At 48.2% G+C, this 25,000-nt stretch overlaps 1 protein-coding gene across 3 annotated transcripts in view; it reads right to left on the reverse strand.

Moving 5' to 3' along the window:
- The window catches only part of adck1 (aarF domain containing kinase 1), a 39,495-nt gene that overhangs the window by 7,419 nt on the left and 7,076 nt on the right, over positions 1-25,000 (reverse strand). For all 3 annotated transcript variants that reach the window (XM_086182609.1, XM_086182610.1, XM_086182611.1), the window contains exons 4-7: positions 11,130-11,333; positions 6,136-6,294; positions 5,152-5,310; positions 2,811-2,927 (exon numbers count right to left, since the gene is read on the reverse strand). In XM_086182609.1, coding sequence (XP_086038735.1) covers positions 2,811-2,927; positions 5,152-5,310; positions 6,136-6,294; positions 11,130-11,333 — 639 coding nt within the window. The remainder of the gene's footprint in view (positions 1-2,810; positions 2,928-5,151; positions 5,311-6,135; positions 6,295-11,129; positions 11,334-25,000) is intronic.

Below are 25,000 nucleotides of genomic sequence, written 5' to 3' on the forward strand. Positions count from 1 at the left end.
CAACAAAGGACAGCTCTGTGGATCGAGCCAGTGCGGTGGTCTGTCGTCCTCACGGGTCAAAGGTCAACATGCTGGACAGCGACGGGACAATCGATAAACAGAATAAAGGACTCAACTGTCCTGCATTCTCACGAAAGAGTCGGTCCTCTACAAGCCTTCACCTGGACATCCAACAGACTTTTCTATCTTGTGACTCATCTTCATTCTCCAGAGCTGATGCTCCTCTTCAGGTGAGCAACGCTGCACTCATCTACTCCTGCAGATGATCCTGCTAATGACTTGTAGTTTCTTCATGTTTGAACTGAAGTTTCCATTTGTTAGACAGGAATAGTTGTTGCTGCTTTATACTTTTCTTCTTCGTTATTTTTCCTCAGGTGTCACATAAAGAATTTTCTTGCCTTTAATTCACAACATTTCTTGTTCATTTTTTGAATTTGAGAAACCAGGGTGCACTTGTCATGTCCCAAGTCACATGACTGTCCGACAGTGTGTACATGCACACACCTGTACCAGTCGCATTTGATTGATTTGATCCAGCGCCCCTGATCCCTCAGAAGCGGTACCAACTCTCTTCCCCGGCTTGTTTCAGTCGGCACTGACGCTCACACCAGCAGAGGAACACACCACCAAGCAGCAGGAGCGACGCTTACAAAATCACTGATTTAGACCAAAAGGCGTAAATTATATAAATGAACATCACAAGAGAAAAGAACCGCTGCAACCGAAATTTCACCAAGAGCCATATTTTCTAATTCCACACGTGGGATTTCAATTTTCTGGCTTCAACTGGAGCTTTTAAAGTGTGAAGATGTGACTCATGGTTAGACAGACAGACAGACAGAGACACACACACACACACACACACACACACACACACACACACACACACCATGAGGCAATTGCTTCCTCTGACTCAGATATGTTACTCAGTCCATTATCATAATACAGTGCAGTGTGGCCAAACTGATTGATTCGTCATGTAAGTGAGTGAATATACAGTAGTATACTAATCATGTATCATCCATCTATATATAGAGATATGTGTGTGTGTATATATACACACACACACACACACACACATATATAGATATATACATTTACTATATATACTATGATAAATAGTGCTGCGCGGTGGTGCAGTGGTCAGCACTGTGGCCTCACAGCAAGAAGGTTCCGGGTTCAAGTCCCGGCTCGGGCGCAGGATCTTTCTGGGTGAGTCTCCATGTTCTCCCTGTTCCTGCTGGGTTCTCTCTGGTACTCCAGCTTCCTCCCACAGTCCAAAGACATCAATTTGGGGACGAGGCTGATTGATTCTCTAAATTGACCGTAGGTATGAGTGTGAGTGTGAATGGTTGTCTGTCTCTATGTGTTGGCCCTGTGATGGACTGGTGACCTGTCCAGGGTGAACCCCGCCTCTCGCCCCCCCCCCATGACCCTTACTAGTAAGGAATAAGCGGAAGACGACGATGGACGATGATAAATACAGAATTAATTTGACCCTTTGTGCCAAGCAAGAGGTCCAGCTGTGTGTATGCTCATATACAGTATATGTGTGTGTCTATATCTATATATATACACACACATATATCTATCTATATACAGTATATATATACACATACACACAAATATCTATCTATATATCTATAGATATAAACACAAGAAGCCTGAATCTGAGTGGTGGTGACCTTGAAGTCAGGTGACCCTGGTGTAGCTCCTCCATAGGCTACCGTTAGCTTAGCACTGCTAACATAGCATCCAGGCTTCCACATCATCAGAGGGTTCATTAGTGAAGATGATCTTGATGAACTGAACCTGGAAGATCATCAACTTTTGTTCACCAAAGCTGATTTACTGATTCAATCACCACAATCACATGGAGCGATCCTATTGGCTGCTGGGGGAGGCCTACTTGACTACAAACATACCTCATCCCTGACATGACCACTTCCTGATCATCTATCCACAAAGTTTCAACCTCTCTGAGGAATTTCACCCTTGACATGGAGTCACTGAAGATGAGTAAATCCATTTCGTTGTACAGGTGTTTCTTTCAAAAACATTATGGGTAATTCCCAATGAAAGCATTCTATAGCCATTAATCATCAATAATCAATAACACAAAGAAGGGCTTCACTGGCAGGGATGTGGGTTGATTCTGGTCACGTTACAGAGGCTGAGTTCAGAGGAAAGTCTGTTTGGGTTCCCATCCATCACACACAGACACAGAGTCCAGCCACTGCCACTTAATAATCCTTTCCATCCTGTTACTGTGTGTGTGTGTGTGTGTGTGTGTGTGTTTATGAGCTACCTATCTGTCTCATCAGCTGTCTAAGAATACTCAGATAGTGTGTCTTTGTACTCTTAATCCAGCCGTACGATCATGTAGCTGCGGCAAAGGAGCACCAGTGAGTTGTCTCAGCTGAATCCACCAACTAGTTGTGCTCACCACTACCGCAGAACCACAGGTGCTCTGGTTCCAGCTGGATCCAGGAGACCTGGACTACACTAGACCACCTGGAGTTGTTCGTAAAGAGACGTTTCTGGACAGTTTAGCTGCTGTTAGCATCAGTCTCTGTTAGCATCAAGCTAAATATACGTGGCTGGTTCTTCCTGCATTCTGGAGTCACTAAGAAGTGATGGAGGAGGGAGAAACACCTCAGTGAGCTGAGTACTCCTGGTAGTGAGGACTTGGAAGGAAGAGCTTGTACAACATCACCAGTTTAAACAGTAAAAGTGTCAAAGACAGTATTTTTGTATATATCTGTGTGTTGGTGTGTGTGTGTGTGTGTGTGTACTTGGACTGGTATTACCTGGTTGACATTGATCCCATGTTTCTTCATGTATTGCAAGTCGTTGACCTGCCCCCCCTCAGCAAACTCCATGGTCAGGATCCTCTTGGTGGACAAGTCCCAGTGGATGGTGGGAACCTACAGAGGGACAGACAGGAGGACAGCAAACGCTGCTTCTTCACTTCACATCACTTCATTCCTCTTGAATCAGAGTCCGTGAGAGTGAGTGCGTTTGTGTGTGTGCGTTTGTGTGTGTGCGTTTGTGTGTGCATTTGTGTATGTGCGTTTGTGTGTGTGCGTTTGTGTGTGTGCATTTGTGTGTGTGCGTTTGTGTGTGCATTTGTGTATGTGCGTTTGTGTATGTGCGTTTGTGTATGTGCGTTTGTGTGTGTGCGTTTGTGTGTGTGCGTTTATGTGTGTGCATTTGTGTGTGTGCGTTTGTGTGTGTGCATTTGTGTATGTGCGTTTGTGTGTGTGCGTTTGTGTGTGTGCATTTGTGTATGTGCGTTTGTGTGTGTGCGTTTGTGTGTGCATTTGTGTATGTGCGTTTGTGTGTGTGCGTTTGTGTGTGTGCATTTGTGTATGTGCGTTTGTGTGTGTGCGTTTGTGTGTGCATTTGTGTGTGTGTGCGTTTGTGTGTGTGCGTTTGTGTGTGTGCGTTTGTGTGTGCGTTTGTGTGTGTGCGTTTGTGTGCGTGCGTTTGTGTGTGTGCGTTTGTGTGTGTGCGTTTGTGTGTGCATTTGTGTGTGTGCGTTTGTGTGTGTGCATTTGTGTGTGTGCGTTTGTGTGTGTGCATTTGTGTATGTGCGTTTGTGTGTGTGCATTTGTGTATGTGCGTTTGTGTGTGTGCGTTTGTGTGTGCATTTGTGTGTGTGTGCGTTTGTGTGTGTGCATTTGTGTATGTGCGTTTGTGTGTGCATTTGTGTATGTGCGTTTGTGTGTGTGCGTTTGTGTGTGCATTTGTGTGTGTGTGCGTTTGTGTGTGTGCGTTTGTGTGTGCGTTTGTGTGTGTGCGTTTGTGTGTGTGCGTTTGTGTGTGCATTTGTGTGTGTGTGCGTTTGTGTGTGTGTGTTTGTGTGTGTGTGCGCATGCGGGTGTGAGTGTGAGTGCACGTGCGTGTGTGTGCGTGCGTACGATTGTGTGTGTGCGCATGCAGGTGTGAGTGTGTGTGCACGTGTGTGTGTGTGCATGCGAGTGTGCATACGTTTATGTGTGTGTGTTTGCGTGCGTACGTTTGTGTGTGTGTGTGTTTGTTTGTGTGCGTTTGTGTGTGTGCATTTGTGTGTGTGCGTTTGTGTGTGTGCATTTGTGTACGTGCATTTGTGTGTGTGCGTTTGTGTGTGCGTTTGTGTGTGTGCGTTTGTGTGTGTGCGTTTGTGTGTGTGCGTTTCTGTGTGCGTTTCTGTGTGTGTGCGCATGCGGGTGTGAGTGTGAGTGCACGTGCGTGTGTGTGCGTGCGTACGATTGTGTGTGTGCGCATGCAGGTGTGAGTGTGTGTGCACGTGCGTGTGTGTGTGTGCATGCGAGTGTGCATACGTTTGTGTGTGTGCGTTTGTGTGTGTGTGTGTGTTTGTGTGCGTACGTTTGTGTGTGTGTGTGTGTGTGTGCGTGTGTGACATGCTTGGGGCGAGCTGTACACTCGTCATGATCAGATTACGTGTGAACACGACTGTGTGTTCCTGCGTCTGCGTCCAGGAGAGCCGGGCCCCGACTCCTCAGGCTGCTCACTCACTAGACTTAAGTTTCAGATGAAAATCTGAAGTCATTAAATACTATAGACAGTATAGATAATTAATATAGAAAATATCTATTTCGCATTTTTTCAGAGTTTGTTATTATTGATCTATGGAATCTCTCCCAAATGAATCTGAACAAAATGATCTTTCCCTGTTCTATGAAATACAACTAAAAATGTAGAAAAGACGAAGCAAACGAAAGACAGGAAGACAAACGTCCGAGGTTTTAGCTCTCAGGGTTTCAACTTCAACGAAAGAAAGAAAGACGGCCGCAAAAAGAAAAGCAATTCATATTCAACAGAGCTAATAAAAGTTCTCAAACCGACATTAACAAAAGGACACCATGGAAATTAAATGATAATGGACATGGAGTCCAACTCTGTCTAGTAAAGGAAATATGATTGTCACTGTTCTGTAACGCTGTTCCATTAGAGTTTATGAAGAGCAGGAAGACGGCACAAAGGAAGCTGTCACCGCACGCTGGAGAAATATGACCTCCATTAACAGTGTGCAGGATAATATGAAATACTACATTTAAACAGACTGCCTCCCTTCATGAACAGCTGCTTAATCATCAGTTTGAACAAATCAGACAAACAGTCACAGATGGGTGAGAGATGCAGGACCTTCAGGAAGGGGAAGTGGGCCAACATGCTGGACACCCTCTCTGCATTGTGTCCTTCATTCAGGAAGTCCAGCTCCAGGGGCATGTTCTTCTTGGCCTCCTCCACCAACCACATGAAGGCGAAGTCAGGGAAGAGCCAGTGGACCGCCCTCACCAACACCTGGAACACACAGCAGAGCAGGGGGGCTGGAACTAGGGCAGGTGGTTCAGTACCTGCCTATACATGCTTTGACTTCCAAGTCCTCACCACCAGGAGTACTCAGCTCACCGAGGTGTTTCTCCCTCCTCCATCACTTCTTAGTGACTCCAGAATGCAGGAAGAACCAGCCACGTATATTTAGCTTGAAGCTAACGGAGACTGATGCTAACAGCAGCTAAACTGTCCAGGAACGTCTGGTCACCACCTCTCCAGGGGGTCTGGTGTGATCCAGGTCTCCTGGATCCAGATGAGGATCAGGGATCCACTAACACTTGGACTGGAGATCAGAACTAACTTGAACCGTTCACAGATTTTAGTCACAAAGAAGAAGTGAAAACATCTACGTGAGCTGAAGAGAGCTACGCGCGAGTACTTGGAATACACAGCCGGACTTGTTCATTATGTGTTCTCTGCTCAACAACCACAGTCTTACTTCATCTTACAGTGACCAACTGACAGCAAAACCAACTTCAGTTTCAGTTTCCTAAAGGTCATGTGATGTAGCGAAGTCTGTCCTCCTCACTAGTACTAACCTGCTGAATTGTAGTAACATAATAGTACTAGTACCCAATTGTACTACTAGTACTACTACCTACTCGGCTTCAAAGATGATCATTATCCCAAAATAACTTCCTAAATCTGAATGTCAGGTACCATGAGAGCAGAACTGGACTGACCGACCACGGTGGAACTGTTGCAGGTTCCTGATGTGGAACCTGAGTGCTGTCTCACCTTCACTGAGGAGCTGAAGCATCAGAACATCCAGCTGGCACTCACGCCACTCACCTCCATCACCATGATGTCCTTGGAGCTTTGTTTCTGGACTTTGGGGTGTTGGACCTTGATTGCCACCATCCTCCCATCATGCAACACGGCCTTGTGGACCTGAGCCAAGGAGGCGGCACCCTGAGGCTTCTCTTCGAAGGAGACAAATAAGTCGGACAGCTGCAAGACGGGGGGTAACCAGGTTATGGTCTGACAGGTTTAAGGAGATGATTGTGGGGGTGAAAACACTAATAAATCAACAGCAATGGCCGACAACGCTGAGTCTTCTGGACGGGGCTGCTGGCTCACCTGCAGCGGGACCCAGGTCTGTGTGAACCTGGACTCTTAGAGCAGCTCCGTGTAGACCTGCAGGTCCGACAGATCCCCCAGCAGCGGTGCGTTAGATTCTTGCTACCTTGATGACCGCTAACAGAGTTTTGACTCATTCTTAACCAGAAGCGCTGCTTCCGGACACGTCACCCCATCATTCTGCCAACCCCCCCACGCTGACCCCAAATCACAAGACATCCTACAGCGATCATCAGACCCAGGAAGACGCTCTACTGGACGAACGCTAACGGTGCCGTTTCTACTGACTGAAGAAAACCTCTTTGATGGATTTTTCACTGAAAAGGACCAACAAGATAAAGAAGTCCTTTACCAAGATCAGCAGCGGAGTACAGATGAGCTGGAGTAATTATACACCGAGTACCTCGAGTGTACCCTGAGTACATATGCTCCTCTGCTACTGGCTTCTCATCACTAATTACTGTGTGGGTTCTAGGGTTAAAGACAACTCCCCAGGGACCCACAGTCATCGAAACAGACTCATTGTGTGCAGGGGAGGCTCCGCCCACTGCCACCGCACAGGTATAAATGTGTTCATTACACAAACCAGAATTCGCACCTCACTGTTGTGTGTCGCCGACTTTTGTGATTTGAGCGACATGATGTCAGAGCCAGAATAGAAATGTTGGGTCTTGGTGAGCTGATCCAGACCTGATTCTTCTCTTTCAAAAATATTGGAAAATTCTCACCAGGAGCCAGATGGCGCCCATGAGAGCGGGCATTGGATGGACTGGATTGACTGTTGGGGAACTGAGCAACATTCTTCCAGTGACGGAGTTCTTTGGGAAGCAGTGGGGTCTGATAAACCGCAGTACTTCCTGCTCCTCGTATCCTCCCAGCTGGAGGCCGAATCATTCATCACTGCCATCGTCCTCCACCGAAAACAGAAAATACAAACCAAAATGTCTTCTGATCATAAACTTCAGATGCAGACGCCTTTTCTTCTCTAAAACACAACACTGGTCACACACGTCTGTGTCGTGTGGTAACAGCGAAGTCCTGTGGTCCCGAGGTTCTTCACGTGTAGGAGAGACGCAGGATAACACACCCATCAGTCTTAGCTCATCTGCTGTTGCCGACGAGGGACCAATGAGGCAGCAAACCCAGTGGTGGCAAACAGAGAGAGGCTGCGGCGGTAAGCAGCTACAGCCGACTAACGCCGCTCCGAAACACTCCAACAAGTAGTCGTGTGTCCCAGGTCATATTGTACTTGTACATATCAGTAGATCTAATTTGGCGTTTAGAACTGCTCGTGTATCATTTAAAAGTGTGCCATTCATCTTCACTTCATTTTGTCTGCAAATGTTGGAATCAGGCGACGGAGTTCTATTTTTAGCCCTCAGCCGCCATTTTGTATGATCCAGTTAAGGGGTGTTGCTACCCCGGGTCAAACTAAATTAAACCTTCATCTTGACAAAGCTACTTTCTTGCAACTACTAACTTATTTTCTCCCTGAAGTCAACTTCTCAGCAGGCCTCCTCCTACACTGGTATCTCCCCTAATTCCAATTCCTCTTATTCCTAGAGTGGACCATTCATCTTACGCAGTACCTCGAAACATGTTGGAAATGATGAATACTCCTGCAAAAGTACCACAATCATGTCTCCCCATGCAATAAACCCCCAAATATGACTGTTTAGTTTGTGTTGGGGAATCTCATCTTTATACCTCTACCGGGGGGGGGGGGGGGGGGGTTATTCCCAGGCTGTTTGTAGCTCGTGAAACATGAAAAGAGGCTAATTTGAACATGCAGGCCCATCAGGTAGGGGCTCACGCTAGAAGATGCCACCCAATGATAAATTATGCAACAGCCAGGGAGCCTGTGTGGGAACAGCTGAGTTATTCATTATGCAAATATGCTAAATGGAATGAAATTGTCTGAGCGCAGTATGACGACGAGCACCCAATGGGACCTGACATGCAAAAAGTGGCTTCATGGGTTAAGAAAATGTGTAATTTCTCAGATGGAGGTGTCACGTGAAGCAGCAGTGAGAAATTCAAGAGCCGCTAGTCCAACAAATGGCCCTTAAAAGCACGACAAGATAAAAAGGCTCCTTTTAATTTCATTTATTATCATACTAAAAAACAAAAAATAAAAGTAGCAGCTGTTCCAGTTGAAACGTCCAGGCCGAGTCAACAAGAGCAGCAAACACGTGTGTGAAAACACGTCAGAAATCAGGACGGTCTTCAGTGCTGGCAGCTGGACTGTCAGAGGCTGCTGCAGATTTGTTAGCTGCAGTAATAAATAATAAACAATTCTGGGCCTTTTGTGTAAGGCTGCCGATGTGCGGCTCCGGTGGTGGACCAGCGGATGGCCTGCAGCCTCTCCTAGCACCCAGTCACTGGCTATGCTAATCTCAGCTGTTAATAAACATGCTAATGTGTGCGCGTGGGTTCTGCTCCCAGAGGGCAGAACTGCACTGACATACGTTCTCTAAAATGAGTTATGGCACAAATAAAATGGCCCCCAAGGCGTCGCAGTTGGATGGCAACACACTGGTGTCTGTGTCAGCATGGCGAGGTGGCGGCCGGCCACATCCCCAGCTGGAGGAAGTCACATAAATCATTCCAGCTTGGAGGGGTAGAAATTAGAGACGGTATCAAAGCCTCCACTCTGAAAACTCTCGTATGTAAGACTGAGGATCTGGTGGCGACGGACGCGTCCATGTTCTATGTTCTTCATCTGTCTTCAGACATCTGATGAAGGCTCTATTCACTTCCTCAGATGGAACTGTTGCCGTTTCCTGCCGTCCACAGGTGAGAGGTTCTTTGATTGGCTACACTGCATTTCTGCAGGAGGCCCACTGGGTCTCTTGGAGGACTTGGTTCTGTGGTCTGATCAGAGATACACGTTCCCCTGGCAACAGAACACTAGGTGAAGTGTTCCATACGTTCCAAGTGATTGACAGGGGAAGTCTCTCTCTTCTGTTGTGGTGTCATGTGTTTTCTCGTGTTTTTTAATTTCTTTTTTTTTCTTTGGTGCTGCTGGAAACCAAACTTCCCCTTGAGGGTTGGAACCTGTCTGAACTGAACTGCTGTACAGGAACACCCGAAGAATCCTGGAGTCTGGGCTCAAAACTTCAATACACTCAAAGTACCACAACAAATCCTCCTCCCATCACCTGACTGCTAGTTAGCCTAGCAGCTATGGACACTCGCAGTGGGGGGGTCAGCAAAGCAAGACCTGCCTTCATAGAACCACAGGTGTGAAAAAGCTGAGTGGCGACGTGGTAACGGAGACTGAAGTACAAAACCTTCATTTTCAACATGGCCGACACAGGAAGTGACCTTTGTGTGTGCTATGATGCTGCACAACAAGAAGGTTCTGACCCAGTCAAGGTGACCAACGCTGAATGAACGAGGGAATCAGCAGCGCTGAAGGAGACAATTTAGTTTGTTAGCAACTTTCTTGGTGAGGAATCGGATCATTGAGGATTCTGGGTCCCGTCCCAGTCAGCAGCACCAGGACCAGGACCCGCTACATTAGCTCACACACAAATTTGGTTTCTGAGGAATTTCTTACCTGAAAAATCGTCAGCAACTTTGACATCAGAGTCGTTCAGGCCCAGGTTCAGAGCTGGGCTTACCAGGTTCTGGGCCGGCTCTGTTTTCTAATGATAAACAACCTGGTTCAGTTCTGGGTCTGTTTCCACCCGTACTTGTGAGGACTTCCACGATCCGCAAACACGATGATTCAGGTAAAAAAAAAAAAAAAAAAAAAGCGTCATCGTGTGAGGATAAGTGACCCAGCGGTCCGAGCCAGGCGGTTCACATCATGGCTTCTTGTTGCTGAGGTTGATAACCACCAGACGTGCGACTCTTACACACCACAACCAGTAGCCACAACACACGGGTGCATCCTTCTGTCACGCCTTCAAACCAACAATATCCGGCCTGCAAAAAAATCTGTGAGGATGACATATTGCACAGGCTGGCCTTTCAGCGGTGTCGGTGTCGGGAGGAAATGACAGCCATAAGGCGAGGCTGTCCAAATCCACACACAGTGGGAATACATATGCCATCCTGAAAGGTGCTGAAAACAGCGCCGCACTTCAGTACTCTGATATGAAAATATCTAACAGACGCGTGCATACATACACAAAACAAGCATGTGTGCACTCAAACGGAAACGATGCTGGAGCTGACTCCAGAGCAGCCTGGCGACGCTCATCAGTGTCACTTCTTCTGCCGACACTCCAGCGGGAGGAGGGCTGATTCATTCGGCTGCTCTTTGGAGGCAGAGCACTTTTATTACCGCCTTTTCAGGGATAATGACATTCCACCAAGAAACAGGAGGAAATTAACTGAATTCAAACCTCCGTTTAAAAAATAAAGCTGATAATGTGAATCCAACAATGTATCTCATGGCTGTTAGGGGAGTAAGTTGATTCCTAAAGTCAGACAGGGACCAACGATCCGTCCAAGTGAATCACTGGGGGGCAACAGGACGTTTCATTGACAAGGAGCTCCACACGAACCTGGCAAACACAGTCAATCGACAGGTAACCAGCCAGTGGAGGGAGCGTTGAGGGTGTGTGAATCACTTGGAGGTCATTCCTACTTTACACCTCTTATATTCAGTAACCTCTGCATGCTTGGAAATAAAATAAAAAATGTACACAAAACCAAAATTCATAAAACATGAAAGTGCAGCAGGGGGGACCGACCTCCTTGCCCAGGTCCTCTCTGATGACCTGCTGGATCTCCTCCATGCTGCTCTGAGGGGCCCGGCTGTGCAGCACCTTCAGCGTGGACGTGTACTCCTGCGGGAGGAGGTAGTCCAGAGCACCCAGGTGCTGGCCCACCTTGATGAAGGTACCACGGTTGGCGCAGCACAAATCTCGAAGACGCTCCGCCGAGCGGCGATGAACCTACAACACACACATCCAGTTACTGCTTGTGCAACTTCGGTTAAACACACTGCACCTGGCTGCCTCACACCTGTGACGTGTGCAATGACAGGAGAGTTTCATCTCATCTAATCTGATGGAAGAGGGACATGGCAGACACAGGGTTAACCCTTCCATGTCCTCACAGGAGATGTGATGAGGTGGTCATTCCCTCAGGAGAAAAACATCTACACGGACAACAAAGGAGACGGAAGTAGCCACTTCTGGAAAAAACTGTAGAACATTCCCAAACCCAGTTCTGAAGCAGTGTGAGGTTCTCATAGAGGACTGAGACGAGCTACAGTGGAACATCAAAGACCGGCAAGCACATGGCGAGCACACGGTGACCCGGAGAGCCCGAGATTGACAGATCATCTACAAAGAGCTTCTCTGAACCATGAAATCCACTCTTCCCTCAGTCTCAGCACGGCAATTATCCTGCTCTTCACTTCAGAACTTACAAATGAGCGAGTTTGTCAAAGGCATTAGAACCCATCCTCCAGAGACCACGGAACGCCTCTCCATCCGAACCATGGCTGCACACCTGAGCTGTAGCGAGGGATCCTGGCAATTTTCCCTCCAGTGTTACCTTATCTTTATCTTATATGAATCAAACTTCATGACTAACTACATGGTTTGATGACGCTTGAGAGGAAATCTGTGTTTCCTCCATCAGCTTCATCTCAGTGGAGCTGATGGCCTCCACCACCTCCCCTCAGAACTTCAGCCTGATGTTAGAGTTCAGAAACTCCCAGGTCTGTTTCCTGTCTCCTGACATCTTCGCCGACAGTCATCTGAGACGGTTGCTCTGGGTTACTGATTTAGATTTTTGAAAAATTAGTGATTAGAGTTAAACAAACAACATTGATCAATTCAAGACCAACTGTCAAGTCTCAGAGAGAGCGAACATTTACAAGTCAACAGAAACTAGCATCAAAGCCACTGATGTGTGTACCAGCTGGGGGTGATAATGGTTATGGAGAGCGCCTCTCCTGAGACCCGCGCAAATAAAAAGCCGTGAAATTAGCTCCCCTTAACCTCTGTAACCCCTCCCCACACACACACACACACACACACACACACACACAGAGCGCTCCTCCCAGGGGCTGTTTTACATGCGAGTCGTCTGGGCAATGATGACAAAGGTAGGACAGAAACAACTTCCACCGGCGCCGGCCGACTCCACTGACACCAGTTATTCCTGAGCTGGTTCAGAACCACGTCTGGCTGAGACATTCAGTTCCTGGTCGTAACAACGCTGTACCATTTAAGATGAAGCTCCTCACTTGGAGCTGCACGTCCAAAAGCTGCATTTAAATATAACCACTTTTTTGACACCTGAAATGAGAAAAGAATACATTGAGTCGTACCTGTAGTTGTAGTAGTACCTAGTACCAGCAGTACTTATACAAGTCTCTCCAGTTCAAGTTGAAAACTAAAAAAATATTGCTGAAGTCCATCCATCGTCATCTTCCGCTTATTCCTACACATTAAGGGTCGCGGGGGTGGAGCCTATCCCAGCATCTACGGCGAGAGGCGGGGTTCACCCTGGACAGGTCACCAGTCCATCACAGGGCCAACACATAGAGACGAACAACCATTCACACTCACATTCACGCCTACGGTCAATTTAGAGAATCAATCAGCCTCGTCCCCAAATTGATGTCTTTGGACTGTGGAGGAAGCTGGAGTACCAGAGAGAACCCAGCAGGAACAGGGAGAACATGGAGACTCACCCAGAAAGACCCCGTGCTGCAGCCGGGACTCGAACCCGGAACCTTCTTGCTGTGAGGCCACAGTGCTGACCACTGCTCCACCGTGCAGCCCATATTGCTGAAGTATCCTAGAAATTGTTCTTTATTGGGTTTGACAGTCAGAACCGCTGGCCTCCTTTAGAGGGCTGTTTTTTTACTACTTCACTTCTTTATTTCACCCTCCAAGTCCTCACTACCAGGAGTCCTCAGCTCACTGAGGTGTTTCTCCCTCCTCCATCACTTCTTAGTGACTCCAGGATGCAGGAAGAACCAGCCACGTATATTTAGCTTGAAGCTAACGGAGACTGATGCTAACAGCAGCACTGAACAGGGAGTTATTAGTCAATCATTTCATCAGTTAAATAAGAGCGCACACACACACACACACACACACACACACACACACACACACACAGGCTCGTTCACAGTGAACTGAACCAGAACTGCTCCAGTTAGTTCTGATGTCCAGTCATCGTGTTAGTGGATCACTGGAGACCCAGACGACCTGGAGAGTTGGTGAACGGACAATTTAGCCGCTGTTAAGACACTTTTTTTGAGTGAAGTGTCACTTTAAGTCTTAAAAGCTGTCCTCTTCTATCCACTCGCCATCCTCTTCTCCTTCACACTCCTTCCTACGACTCACAGGTGTCTGCACTTTATCACTTCTCTCGCCCACTTTAGTTTCCTCTCAAGGTTGTAAAGTGGGATTCTGCCTCCGTCTTCGTCCATCTTCTACAGCAGCCTCTCATCTGTTCCAACCAGGAGGACCGACATGCGTCTCCACCAGCTCAACCATCTGGTTTCTCAGTAGATGAGCTCACAGTCTCGTTCTTGCAGTGCTTCACACATGAGAGAAGAGTAGCAGCGATGTTCTCCAACACAACCTTGTCAACAAAGCTGACCTCCATGTCTCCCATTACGTCCCTCTTCACAGCCTGATCACCTGAAGACGTGTCAGAGAGCTGCACATGGCTGCCAGCCTCAGATTCATCATTGCTGCTCTCTCCCAGTAATCAGGATGCTTTGTCCTACAGAGGCGGGCTCACAGCTGGAGGATGACATCACCATGGCAATGATGAGACACACTGCTCTGGGATAGGCCAGGGCTGGCCACTGCCCCCGTGTATCATCCAATCAAATCAGACGTTGGTGAGCAAGACACGTGTTAATTTGTGCTACAACACAGAGATGAAGGCCTCTGGATTCTCTACACGCCGAGAGGAGAGGACGGTAAATACAAGGCTGGAGGGGTGAGAGTGTGTGAGTGTGTGTGTGTGTGTGTGTGTGTGTGTAGCATACTGTGTAATAGATGAAGGAAGTAAGATGGAGAAAGCTAAGATGGGGGACATGAAAAGAAGATGTATTTCAAGAAGTGAAAGAAAGAAGATTGAAGAGACGAAATGAAGCAATGGGCAGAAGATCACAAATATTAGGAGGTTACACAAAGCTAAGCAGCCAGAAACGTAGTGAAGTGATAGAAGATGACCTTCAGGGTTCCACGTTTATCAATGCATCATCACACTGGATTCTTTTCAGAACAATTAACCAAAGGTTCTAAATTCAGCTGCCAACCCTTGTAACCTGTAATGAACTTAGGCAAGAATGCAGACTGGTCCCCACAACACCAGTAACCCCCACTACCTCCGCTGGAACCAAGTCAAACACAAGGGAGGGGCCACCAATGGAAAGATGCCGTGCTGGAAGCTGCCGTGACGGCTGGAACCGTTAGCTAAACATTTGCAAAAAATTCTTAAGTAAACCCAAATATTCTTTTGTGATTCTCTCGTTGCAGCATCAATAAATACTCACAGCCTTGAGACACACAGATCATCAGAGTTCTTCATACTGAGTTATACTGCAGTAGTCAGTACATCACGTGAAGTATCTTTCAGCAGTAAACTCCCTTTTACTGCTGTGATGAAAGCTGTGGCCCGTGGGCTGCTCGTCCGTCCCAACGGCCGGTGGACAGCCGTCTGCTCCCGTTACAAACAGACGGCAAACTGTGTGTTTCCATTCTGCCTGTTGAGGGCTGCGGACAACCCAGAGATTGCACACAAGGTTCATCAGCACCACACAGATCCAGACCGGTTCCCATCCCCACAGGTTCTCCTCAGACAACCAAAGTAAGAACTGGATCGACTTGTAGCGGGACACACATGCCCCTCGTGTGGTCGATTCACCTCATGCTTCTGAACTCACACAGGCCGACCGAGAGGTGACCTGGGTTTCGTCTTCAGCCTCAGTCGTGATGTCATGATGGTCACTGGACTGTCAGGTTACAAACAGCAAACAGGCCAAAGTATCTCAGTGGTTCCAGGAGACTGACGCACGTTGATACGAGACCCTGAGTGAATTCTCCTCATCATCTGCCCTTGAGCCCGCGATGCTCTCCAGAGGAATGAAGGAGGCCTGGCGAGGAACAGGAGGAGCGATGCATGTCACGCAGAATCACTCCTCAAGACTCACTCATCGACAACCCCTCCTAATGCACCTGCGCCACTTGTATTGTTCTGCTGAAGGGACACCTGAACATTTGACCCTTCATCAGCTTGCTTTGAGTCTTGATCTCCAGACCGAACCAGTAGAACCACGCTCACATCCACCGCCATCCCCCAGTAGACGTCTCAGAAGGAGTCTTCCATCTCATGTCCTAGTTTAGTGAAGATCTGCAGGAGATCTGGTGGCGTGCGCCACGTCTGAGTGATGAAGGAAGTGAGACTGGTTGATCACCCACCCATGGAGATGTTAGCAGGAACCACAACACAACATCAGCTGATCCATAAAGACCTGGATCAGGGTCCCACCAGGACCAACGCCTCCAATAGTGGATGGTTGGGAGGGAAAGGAGTCAAATTTGTTGACTTTAGGAAGAATGAGGGATTCTGGCTGGTACTTCCCCAGGAGGGGGAACAGGAAGTACCAGCCAGAATCCCTCAAGCTTCCTAAAGAACCAGCCATTTGCTGAAATTAAGTTTGGAGAGTCGAATGTGTCACCAAGATGAATCTTCTAACAAGTGATGCTGACTGAAGGAGCGAGAGAGATCGCAGCCTCCGCCATTCACGTTGGTCGCTGCACACTCAGAATCTCACCGGCCACAGTGAAAAACCCACCATCAAACATGCTCATCACCAGTAGCAGACCAGACATCTCTGGACAAACTGGGGGGTTACCAAGCGCTCCAGTCGAACAACCCCCAGCATCATGGAGAATGCAACACTATACATGTTTCAGGTTGTACTGCTGCTGTTTCTAGAAATTATCACGAGTAAAAGTGTCCTTCAGGGCTGGAAGATGTCATATTTGTTCAATGATGGGATGGCGGTGCAGCGGGACGCCCGGCCTCCACGTCCTCGTTACGAATCAGGAAAACATCTCTGATAAAGATCCTCACAACAATCACAACTATCATTTTAACGGCTTTTCCCATAAAAATGAGAATAATATTGTAAAAATGAACATTTCCTCTAACATCTCAGCTCATATTGCAAACCAGTCGCTCTCATCACAAAAGGTTGCCAAGTGTTGAGAACATCAGTGGACATGCAGACCAAAGCCAAGTGGCGGGGCCGGAGGTAGACGTGGGGGTGTGGCATCTGTGCCCCGACAACAACACAATATGTCTTCCAAATACTCAGCATAAATACCAGTGTGTTAAAGTATAGTGGGAGACAGAGGATGAGCTGGTTCTAAACTGGGAGCCCAGCTGCCGTAATTGATTTCTGCTGCAACACCGAGGCTAAATGACTGGGATTAGTGGACTATGAACAAGGCCTATTTATTATTGGGATGCTCATGATTAGCTCGTTACTCAGCTCACTGGGGCTCATCTCGCCGCCTGTCACCCGGGAGAGGGCCACTGTGAGTGGATGTGTGTTTGTGTGAAGATTTAAGCCTGTGTAGTCAATAGTCTGCGTTCACCAGTATTATAGCAGTGAAGCCTGAGGAGTTAGCGGCGCCATTCACAAGAAATCCCCCAGCGTTTCCTACAATGAAACAGAATGTATGGTATCTAAATAGAGTGGGGCTCAGCTCAGGCCCCTCTGCTGCGCCGCGTCTTAAGAATGTCATTTATTTCAACAGTAATACAACAAGGTGGGAAAAATACAGGCAATTTTTTTATCTCTTCCAGCAGCCCAGTGTCGTAAGCCCTGGCTCTGCTTCTCCCACTGTGATGAGAGGAACACCAAAATATGTGGCTCAAGTGACGAGGGACAGAGACGGGGCGTTGTCTCCCCGTGATAGTCCACTCCCCTGTGCCGGTCCAAACACTCACCATCCAAACTCCGAGGCGGGTGTTCAAGTGCTTGACTAACTTCACGTCCGTGAGCCTACAGAAACCAAACCTTACAGGTGGGCTGAGCAAGTGCTTGGTGCTCTGACATGCTAATATGCTAGCTAGCTGGCTAGCCAGGTCTCATCAGCGATGAAAATGCAGCAAACGCTGACTGGAACATGAGAACACCTTTTGAGTCACGCCTGGTAGAAACACACCCGGTCCAGACACGTTGCTAACTACGAACGAGCACCGCCCAGAGGGCCAAAGCTGATGTCCGGTCCAACTCTAAGATGGCGTCGCCTTGGCTGAGAGGAACCCGTCCAAGCAACTGAGACGCTTCACACCCTCAATCCAGGATTTTTCCTGCTTTTAATTGTGAAGAGCACAAAAGAGAATTGAAGTTGTTGAGGATAAAAACCTCAACGTGTGATCTGACTGACCTATGAAATGGGAGAAGCTCTCCAGAGGCCTGCGTGCTCACATTTGTGACAACTTCATTGACAGAGATGACGTGGGAGGTTTCACCGTCCAGTTCCACCCACTTGTTTCAAACATGTACGGAGCAGGTTCCTACTCAAACCAACGCTCCCAGAGACGGCCGATGAAAACGTCTGCAGCGAAGCACTGGGGCGAAGCGCTGTTGGGAGCGTTCACACCTCAGGGTTTACTTTGTTACTTTGCTCTTAAATGAGGTCCCGTCCAGAAACGGATCTCATTCCAGCCCTGACGCAAGCGTTGCTGATCAGGTCGTGTTTGTCGGCACGAGACACAACACACGCGTGATGCGGCGCTGGCTTGTTTACAGCCGCCATGATTAGTAGTCTGGAATGATGAGGCTTGTGTGTGATGAATGGCTTTCAGACGATCTGCTTGCTTGTGTGCAACTGAACCTCAAATAGGTTTGTTTGTTGCGCCCTAACTGGTGCTCTGTTGGACCAGTTAGGGCGCAACAAACACGCCATTTTTACATATTTATATATATTATGTTATTATATTGTGCTGCACTCGCGTCATTTAAGACCTGCAGGTTCAGTCTTGGCCAAGCCTGGATTAAAATATGTAGGCGGGGTGTCAAGACTGATTTTGAATCAATTTAAATCTGCTACATTTGTTATGATAGGCCTGTGTGTGTGTGTGTGTGTGTGTGTGTTTGCTGGATGTTATCTGATGATATTTGACCTACATCAGTGGGGAGAATTGTGATGAGCCGTTTTTCCGTGTGACGTTAGATTTCTCCTGCGGTTTGATGAACATGGATTATTAGGCCCCGCCGTGTGACGCCACATCAGAATATCATGACATCCATCTTTTGTCATCCAAGCGTGGGAGCCCTGGACTGGAGGCTGGCCTGCGACTATGTAGAAAGATACTTGTGCTGAAACCGTTCTATGTGATGGGTTGTGTGGAGGTTATATGAATAAACTGGCGCTGTCCTGCAGGTTCCAGCAGCAGAAACCATTTGAGGTTCATGTCTGGTCTCTGCTGCCGTTGAAAGATTATGGCTTGACTTTGCTTTCGCTGAAAGGAAAACATGAAAACCATTACTGGAGACACTTCATATTTTTGTCTGATGTTTTGTCCGTCCCAAACAGAAAATCTACAATTTAATTGAAATTATCATGCCTCAAGAAAACATTCCAGCACAACTACAATCTTCAAAGTTGCACTGCTGTACGGTCTGCATATGTTGTCTGGTTTTTAGTGCCACGAGCAGTTGTTGAATACTTGAGATTAAAAATTTGCAGAGTCTGGAAAATAAAAGCTGCCTTTTAATTATGACACACGTTTTAGTGGCTACTCTTTGAAAAGCACTGCCGTGTCGGCCGAAGCACCAGCTGCTGTTGGTTTCTGCCCGCCATGCCGCCCCAGTGTCTTTGCCCTGGGTGGGGCGGACGGAACAGTGGTGACAGAGGAACGGAGTATTTGTACTGCAGTTGTTGTCGCTGGAGATTAGTGTGTTGGTGATGATCTAACTACAGCAGGCAGCTGGGAAGCAAATGTTAAATGTTCCCTCCACTCCAGGCCCCTCAAGGATTCTCCTGCCGCTGCACACTTGTTTGGCTGATAAGCTGCTGACACAAGCTTGTCAAGGTCAGCAGTTATCTAGCTCCGCCCCTCTATTTACATTGTGTCCCTCAGAAGAGCCGCAGCTCAACGAGCAGTGATGGCCACTTATCTGAGCTGAGCACCCTCCTCTCCTCTGGGAGGACAGACCTGCTGATCTCCCAAGGAAGCAGACAATGCTGACCTCTCCTGGTGGGAGAGGGAAGTGCACTCCTGAGGATCTCCTGGACGCTGTTGATCTCAATCTATACACGACTACACTGGAGTATAGTTTTATATCCTGCTGCTTCATTTTTAACACACGTTATGCTGGCACTGCTGCATTTCAGAGGGAAGTATTTTTTCCTCTAAAGGGAACAGATTTCTTTGACGGCCGAGATCGACACTTAGGGGACGAGCAGCACTTTGTTTCCTGCCTCAGGATCGTCTGACAGTCTGAAATTCACAAACAATAAACTCCAACCAAAACCCAACACTCAAAAAGAAAAATGAACCGCCATATTAAAGCGACTCTTGAGTCCACTGGGATGTTTTCCTCTTGCATGACTTCTTCATCACTTCCACAGGCCCCTGATGGAGATCCCTGACAAGCTGAACTCAACTTTAGGTTAAGCTGAACCAAAACAAGCAGCCGTCAGTAGGAGGTTCTGCAGGCTGCTCCACTCTACAAGCCCCGCCCCCTCCCAGCTACCTAGGTTCACGTGTATCCCTGTCATGATTTAACCACTGACAAGCTCAGACTGCTGGGGATTCAGGACCCCTCCAGGGACCATTTGATGACCCCTCCTGGGATACCGGCCGACCGCAGCTTTAACCTAATAGGAAATCAATTTTAGACCAATTCCAACTCTGCCGCTGCATCAGATCTAGCGACGGGTCTCTGGAGTGAACCTGGATGGTCTCAGACGCTGGAGTCGGCTGGATGTTGGAAATCTAAACGTCAAATAAAGGACTGATTATCACTGTGGCAGACGCCACGAAGAGAGAAGCCAGACTAATCAGCCTCCCCACGGCGCTGTCACGGCCCGTGACAACCTCAGACAGAGTCGCTGGGGTACGGCTGCACGACAACTCTTTATCTCTAACCTTGGGCTGGTTCTAAAAGAGAATTTGCATGATACTGAGCAGATGCACAGGGTGAATCAGCATTTTTAGTCTCCCTTTCATCTCAGTCATGAAAAGCCACTTTCAAAATGGCCGCTTCCATAAATCAGCTCTACGCTCCTGCCTCTTTCTGCTGCAGCTGTGGAGGCAAAGCGCTCATTAGACATCAGGATCTATTTGTCCTCACTGTCACCAGTTCGTCGTATCCCTCCCCCTGAAATAAGCATGTGCGTTGTAGAGCGGCAGCCTCGTCTCCTCCTAACGCCGCTTTCTACATGCCTACAATTAAATATTGAGGCCAACAACAGGTCCACAAACGTCAGTGCTAAACCCAGGGTGAGACTGACAGTTCGGTATGAACTGTAACTTATCTGACTGATCACATCATGCGTTTGGCTCCCGCGCTAGCGGGCAGCTCTGCAAAGGTCTCTAGGATGCTGCGCGTCCAAGATGTTCCGTGTGTTCTTTCAGAACGAGCCAGCATGAAGTGACGGTGCAGCAGCGAGACCCTGCTGAAGCTCCAAATGGATTTGTTCTTGATTGTTTGTCTTGAATTTCACTGTTGGATTACAGTGTGATTCTGTGCTGACAGCGGACAACAACCTAAGGAGCCCATGAACAGGTTCCTGGCCAGTTTAGCTGCTGTTAGCATCAGTCTCCGTTAGCTTCAAGCTAAATGTACATGGCTGGTTCTTCCTGCATTCTGGAGTCACTAAGAAGTGATGGAGGAGAAACACCTCAGTGAGCTGAGTACTCCTGGTAGTGAGTACTTGGAAGGAAAATACATTTTTGGGTGAAAAAGTCATTTAAATTAATTTCTGTACTTAGCAGAGGGACATCAAGAAAATCTCTACATTTTTTAAATGAAGCATTTTGGTTTAGTTTTATTATATTTAACTTTTTGTAGTAACTGTTTTTTGGCTAATTTCTCTCTCCCCCCCTTCAAGGCTTTCATGCATTATTCATGCACATTTAGTAAGCTACATTTAATTTCCCAATCAGCTGTTGGCATGGCTTGTAATGAGATGCTAATAGTTGAGGAGCCTGAACTCCGGGGGAGGGGGGGGGGGCAGTAGGGAAAGAGAGAGAGGTTTCTCGAATTGCTTAATCAGACCCCTGATAAGAACCATGTCCATCAGCAGCCCTCAGCCGGCTCTTAGACCTCCTTGTTTGCTTCTATTGATGTGTGGTTTTAATGTTTTGTTATCTTTTGTCTTTTAATCTGGAGAGAGAGCAACATGACAGACATGAGAGAGGCCAGAGCCACATGACAGACATGAGAGAGGCCAGAGCCACATGACAGACATGAGAGAGGCCAGAGCCACATGACAGACATGAGAGAGGCCACAGCCACATGACAGACATGAGAGAGGCCAGAGCAACATGACAGACATGAGAGAGGCCAGAGCCACATGACAGACATGAGAGAGGCCACAGCCACATGACAGACATGAGAGAGGCCAGAGCCACATGACAGACATGAGAGAGGCCAGAGCCACATGACAGACATGAGAGAGGCCAGAGCCACATGACAGACATGAGAGAGGCCAGAGCCACGTGACGGACATGAGAGAGGCCAGAGCAACATGACGGACATGAGAGAGGCCAGAGCCACATGACAGACATGAGAGAGGCCAGAGCAACATGACAGACATGAGAGAGGCCAGAGCAACATGACAGACATGAGAGAGGCCAGAGCAACATGACAGACATGAGAGAGGCCACAGCCACATGACAGACATGAGAGAGGCCAGAGCAACATGACAGACATGAGAGAGGCCAGAGCAACATGACGGACATGAGAGAGGCCAGAGCAACATGACGGACATGAGAGAGGCCAGAGCAACATGACAGACATGAGAGAGGCCAGAGCAACATGACGGACATGAGAGAGGCCAGAGCAACATGACGGACATGAGAGAGGCCAGAGCAACATGACAGACATGAGAGAGGCCAGAGCAACATGACAGACATGAGAGAGGCCACAGCCACATGACAGACATGAGAGAGGCCAGAGCAACATGACAGACATGAGAGAGGCCACAGCCACATGACAGACATGAGAGAGGCCACAGCCACATGACAGACATGAGAGAGGCCAGAGCCACATGACGGACATGAGAGAGGCCAGAGCCACATGACGGACATGAGAGAGGCCAGAGCCACATGACAGACATGAGAGGCCAGGGCAACATGACAGACATGAGAGAGGCCAGACACTGTATGGGATGAGGTATTTTCGTGTCCAACAGGAAGTTATCACATCTGTTTTCCCCCTGATGACCTTTAATGACCTCCATGACCTCTGTAGGCTCCTCTAGACTCTTGTTAGTAACCCAGGTTTTTAAGACTCCACCACTCCACCATCCACCAGTCTGGTGTTTACTGGTGGATCTGATGTAGAACTGAACCTCCACCATCCACCAGTCTGGTGTTTACTGGTGGATCTGATGTAGAACTGAACCTCCAACATCCACCAGTCTGGTCTTTACTGGTGGATCTGATGTAGAACTGAACCTCCACCATCCACCAGTCTGGTGTTTACTGGTGGATCTGATGTAGAACTGAACCTCCAACATCCACCAGTCTGGTGTTACTGGTGGATCTGATGTAGAACTGAACCTGCTAATATCTTCAGCTGCTGGGAACCACACACTTGAGTTCAGGTCTCTGACCTGTAGACCAGGAACCAGACCTTCTACCCGGAGAACTTAGTTACCAGTGTCTGGACTCCTTCCTGTGCTAATGGATGAAATGTTTGAAAGAAATCTGTTATTTTTAGCCAGCAGGGCTGGAACCCCACGAATGTCCCCTTTTCTCTGTGACTGAGTGTAAACAGATTCCGTTTCTGCAGTTTTCTCTCCTGGCTGAATCTCCTGCATGGTTTCTGTGTGAACGCGGAACCGGAACAGGATGTGGCGCCGCCAGCCGACGCAGCCTCAGGCTGGCCCACTACCACCGTCCTTGCTGTTGATACCAGCGGGCCCTGCAGGGGGCAGTCTGCAGGGATGAGTGATCTACTTGTGACCCACATCTTCAAAGTTACTGATCCAGGTACTCCAGACCTGCTTGGAGCCTCAGCTGTGGCTCCTGCTGTGGTCTTCTCTTATCGCAGCAATCACACTCCAGAACCAGCAGCAGTCACTTATCTCCCTCTCACGCCTGTTCCCACTCGCTGGCCAACTCCTCTGGAGATGTCACCTCCCTCCACCTTACGTTCATTGACGCCCGTTGAAAACTGCAGTATTGCTGTCACTAAGAAAATTAAGTCTAAGTTGGTACCATGAAATCTGCAACGAGCGTACATCTGTATCTTTTCTGGCCATCGACACCCCTCCAACATTTACACCACATTCCACAGCCGGTCGTGACATAATCAGGAACCCCTCATTTCAACTGGTGAAGAGGTTCTCAGTGTGGAAACACACAAGTGATTGGAACCCTTCAAGAACCCTGAACACTATCAGGAGGCTAACAGCAACATGAAGCTATCAGGGGCGTGAAAACAAACCGAGGTTTGCATGTGAAACGCAATTTTTGGGTTCCACGAGGAACATGTACTGAGAACCATGAATGATTTTATTCCTTTCAGCTCCTTGTGAGTGTCACATACTGGAGACGTTTTTCTCCTGCACAGTTAATACAAAACAAACCCGCCTGAAACCTCAAATCCACAACACAAACCAAACTGGGCCTGTTGAGCTGCTGCTCCCTTGTGGCAGTGGAGGCTCATAGCAGGTAGCAGGAGGGGCTGGGGACTGTGGCTTCACTAAAGTCACAGAACGAATGCACAGCCATCTCGAGTCCTCTACCATTCCAATATCGGTCACCTGATCTTCAAGCAAACACGGACATGAGCTACAGTAACAGTCCAGGTGTTGCTAGCGTAGTGCTCAGCCCGCACACACACCCCCTTCTGGGCGAGTGTGGTTCTTCCCTCTTGTTGTCCAGACTAATGATGATCATCTACAGCGAGGAGCAAAGGTCAGTACGTTCCCAGGCTACACAGAACGTGATAGCAAGACACGTTCCTGCTCTAACTTGCTGACCTCCATGCCTGTTCTGTGACACTCTGAGCGGCTGAGAACGGCGACTCGTTCCACCCGAGGCCACCTTTGATGAGCCTGAAAGAACTGCTCAAATGGCCTTTGAGGGCGGTCCTCCGAGTGGCAGGCAGCTGCCAAGCGGTGGGGGCGACACTTCCACGAGAAAATCAGATTCAGACGCTAGAGTTCATTAACTGAGCAGTCAAATGGCTCTGTGACAAAAAGGTCAGAGGGCACCGACATAACGGCACCTGGCACGAAGCCCTGGGGACATGATCGCCTCTGGTTTGTGGGGTCATGACCTCAGCGCGTCGGCCCTAGCGCAGGTTGATGCAGGCCCCCCAGCAGCTTCTTCTCCTCCTACAAACGCAGACTCGTCCTTTCCTCTGACCAGTAACACAAAA

This window comes from Aulostomus chinensis, chromosome 17 (genome assembly GCF_037954235.1).
Source record: "Aulostomus chinensis isolate RoL2024-O1b breed Wild chromosome 17, RoL_Achi_v1.0, whole genome shotgun sequence".
Classification (NCBI taxonomy): domain Eukaryota; kingdom Metazoa; phylum Chordata; class Actinopteri; order Syngnathiformes; family Aulostomidae; genus Aulostomus; species Aulostomus chinensis.